General features: G+C 28.2%; 1 protein-coding gene across 1 annotated transcript; it reads left to right on the top strand.

The window, feature by feature from the left end:
- Positions 1-1,651: 1,651 nt before the first annotated feature.
- LOC149513610 (EG45-like domain containing protein) lies at positions 1,652-2,534 on the top strand. The gene is made up of 3 exons (XM_089746795.1): positions 1,652-1,803; positions 1,952-2,228; positions 2,352-2,534. Exons 1-3 carry the CDS (start codon positions 1,683-1,685, stop codon positions 2,356-2,358), a joined length of 405 nt encoding a protein of 134 aa, XP_089602921.1. The 5' UTR covers positions 1,652-1,682; the 3' UTR covers positions 2,359-2,534.
- Positions 2,535-3,248: the final 714 nt, after the last annotated feature.

Raw genomic sequence — 3,248 nt, 5'->3', positions numbered from 1 at the left:
TCACGGATCTTACATAGTTTCATAGATTAAAATATATACTTTTAAAAAACTCAAATTAAACTTGAGATATTTTTTTAAAATAAAAAATAAAATAAAATATTAATTAAACTTAAATAAAAAATTAAGGACAATTCTTAAAATTGTGTTTAGCGGTCATGTATACCGGTTTATACACTATGATACTCTAAAAACGAGAAATTATATCCACACATTTTTAATTATTTATTAGTTTACTCTAAATGTAGGATATTTATTAATTTGTTATCCGTCACTTTCATAAAAAAATGAAAAATTATATCCACACTTTTTTTTAATTATTTATTAGTTTACTGTAAATGTACGATTGCTTTTGCCTAAAAAGCGAGTCATTGTATTGGTTGGTCTTCTAAGAATTATCTTGCGAAAATTATTATTCTATATACTATTAAAAGACTTTACAATTAAATTAGATAATTGTTACGTGTTCATCTAATAATTTTCATAAATATATCCGTAACATAATTTTTTTATGAAAAGTATCCATTTATATTAACGTAAGTTTACATATTATTTTAATTTTTAAATTAAAATGGTTAAATGTAAATATTATAAGTTTATTTTAATTCAAAAATTAAAAAAAAAAAACGTATTACTTGTGTGAATACTTTCTATTTTTTAAATTATCATTTAAACATATTTTTGTACAAATATAAACAAAAATTTATTAACATTTAATAATCATTTAATAATCATTTATCTTTCTTAATTTTCCCTTGAAGTAAAATCAATCTCTCTCCTTCCTCCAAGGTTAACGAGTAAAAATGAAATATAGTAGGGAAAGTTAGGGATAGAGAGAGACAACGATTCAAATCAAAATTTTTCCTGGCAGCTTTCAAATAAGAAATTTTGTATTTGGAGGCTTATAATCTTCAAACGTCTCTCAGTTTGATGTCAAAAACAGTCTTCTTATCGACGAGTGTCCGTAATTGGCAATTGCTATTGCAAGGCGACGGAAAAAGTCTTCTTTTACTTTTTCACGATGGTAACATTTGGAATATTAAATAGATTATTTTATATTTAATAAAATTTTAATATTTTATAATTTTATATTCAGATTAAGTCATTTTATTTAATGTTAATTGATTTTGAGTTAAATACTTAATATGTTATCAAAGTAAAAAAATTTTTATATTATCATTTTTAAATCTATCACGTAATAAATTTTTTTTATATTTATTTTAACATGATGAGGCATGTTAAAATAAATTATTTTATATCTAATAAATATTTAATTTTTATAATTTTATATTTAAGTTAAACTTTTTTATTTATTGTCAATTGATTTTAAGTTGAATACTTAATATAAAATATTAATTTTTATTAAAATAGATTATTTTATATCTAATAAATATTAAATTTTATGTAATTTTATATTTAAATTGAATTCTTCTACTTACATTTAATTGATTTTAAATTAGATATTTAATATGAAATTTTGATCTATCAGGGCTGCAGCGTTCCTGTACACTTTCTAAACATCTAATACTTCAATATTTCCAGTAAAATGAGAGTAATTTTCATTGAATTGACAATTTATGAGAGTTATGACCCTTTGGTTTTCAAGGTTTCCTCCTATAAATAAAGGGGAATACCAGCTTTCTTCTCTGCACAACGAACATTTAAGACTTCATTAAGAAAAAAATATGGCTGAGGGGGCGAGAGCTGCGGTAATGATCATGATGATGGCAATGGCTGCAGCAACCCTTGTATCGGTTGCATCTGCAATTCAAGGAACTGCTACGTTCTATACTCCTCCTTATGTCCGTAAGTATATATCCCCAGTCTCTTTGCATGCATAATTAAAGAGATCGAAGTGACCCTTGTTTAGTGCCCATTCAAAAATTTGCATTCAACCAGTAGCATATGCTATAATAATATTATACAATTTGTTAAATATTGTTTGCATTGGCAGCTTCTTCATGCAATGGATTTCAAAACGATGGAGTTATGATCGCGGCAGCGAGTGATGCTATATGGAACAACAGGGCAGCATGCAATAAAAGGTACAGAGTGAGGTGCACCGGAGCCACCAACGCTGGCGTGCCACACCCTTGCCGGGGTGGGTCCATTGTCGTAAAAATTGTGGATTACTGTCCTCCAGGGTGCCGGGGAACCATTGACCTTTCTCAAGAGGCTTTTGCCATGATTGCTGACCCTAATGCAGGCAAAATCCAAATCGAGTACAATGAGTAAGTGGGAGAAATTTAGTTAAAATTTCTTAAATTGATCTAAATTTTAATCCATTAATATTCTACAGAAGTCACAAAAATAAGGTTTTTCTTTCCTTTTTTTTTTTTTTTTTTAAATTGCAGGGTATAAATGGGGACATGAAGACAATGGAACTGCAAGCGACAAGCTGATAATAATGATATCTTAATAAACAGCCGATTTGTAATCTCTGCTGCTTAGAAAATACTCAAATAAGAATATCCAGGAGGATTCTTCTGTCATCGTAATTTAAAGTTAATTCAGACTAGTTAAAGTTAATCTCTTGGGCATTAATTTAATTTAACCTAAGATTGAAGCATGGTATATACTGGTGATTCTCTAGACTGTTAATTTGGGAGAACCTTTGAATTGGAAAGGACTAGCCAATAAAATTAATCAAAACTATTATATAATTAACAAAAAGAGTAAAAATTATAATTTTAAATAATTAAATAATATTCATATGCATTAAAAGAATCAAATCAATAACCAACAAGTTAATAGACAATTAAACAAAATTCACACGCATAATAAAACTTAAATATGTGATATACTCCACCAAACGAATTCCATGAATGAGACATCTAATATTTTTTGTATTATAATATCCATCACTATATCCTTTTGCTATCAGAGGATTTAATTGGAATCCTCTCGTTTCGCAATCGCAAAAGCAGGCGCAGAAGTCTTTTTTGACGGCTATGTAACTTGTACCTAGTCGATTAAGCGTCAGACTTGGGTGCACACCGATTCAGTGGAAATTAATTAACAAATAAGTAAATATGTAATGACTTGATAAAGTACTTCGCCTGGCATGAGTAGACCTTTCTCGAGCTGCTTTTGCTAAGATTGCAAGGCTTGATGCAGGCAAAATCAGAATTAATTACACTCGGTATGCACCAAGAATGCCCTCTCTTTTTTTTTCTTTCTTCTTCTTATATAAAATGTATTAACGGTGAACGTGTGAAGCATTCACCACAAAAAAACAGAAGAATATTGAC

The sequence above is a fragment of the Durio zibethinus genome, chromosome 18 (assembly GCF_047325235.1).
Source record: "Durio zibethinus cultivar Kanyao isolate XHJ-2024 chromosome 18, ASM4732523v1, whole genome shotgun sequence".
Taxonomy (NCBI): domain Eukaryota; kingdom Viridiplantae; phylum Streptophyta; class Magnoliopsida; order Malvales; family Malvaceae; genus Durio; species Durio zibethinus.
The sequence above is the reverse complement of the archived record's forward strand: the minus strand, read 5'-3'. Positions and strand labels throughout refer to the sequence as shown.

Excerpts from the sequence above, each read along its gene's own strand:
- LOC149513610 (XM_089746795.1), top strand. The coding sequence starts at position 1,683 with ATGGCTGAGGGGGCGAGAGCTGCGGTAATGATCATGATGATGGCAATG. Across the intron at positions 1,804-1,951 it reads CTATACTCCTCCTTATGTCC|CTTCTTCATGCAATGGATTT; the intron begins GTAAGTATATAT and ends TTGCATTGGCAG.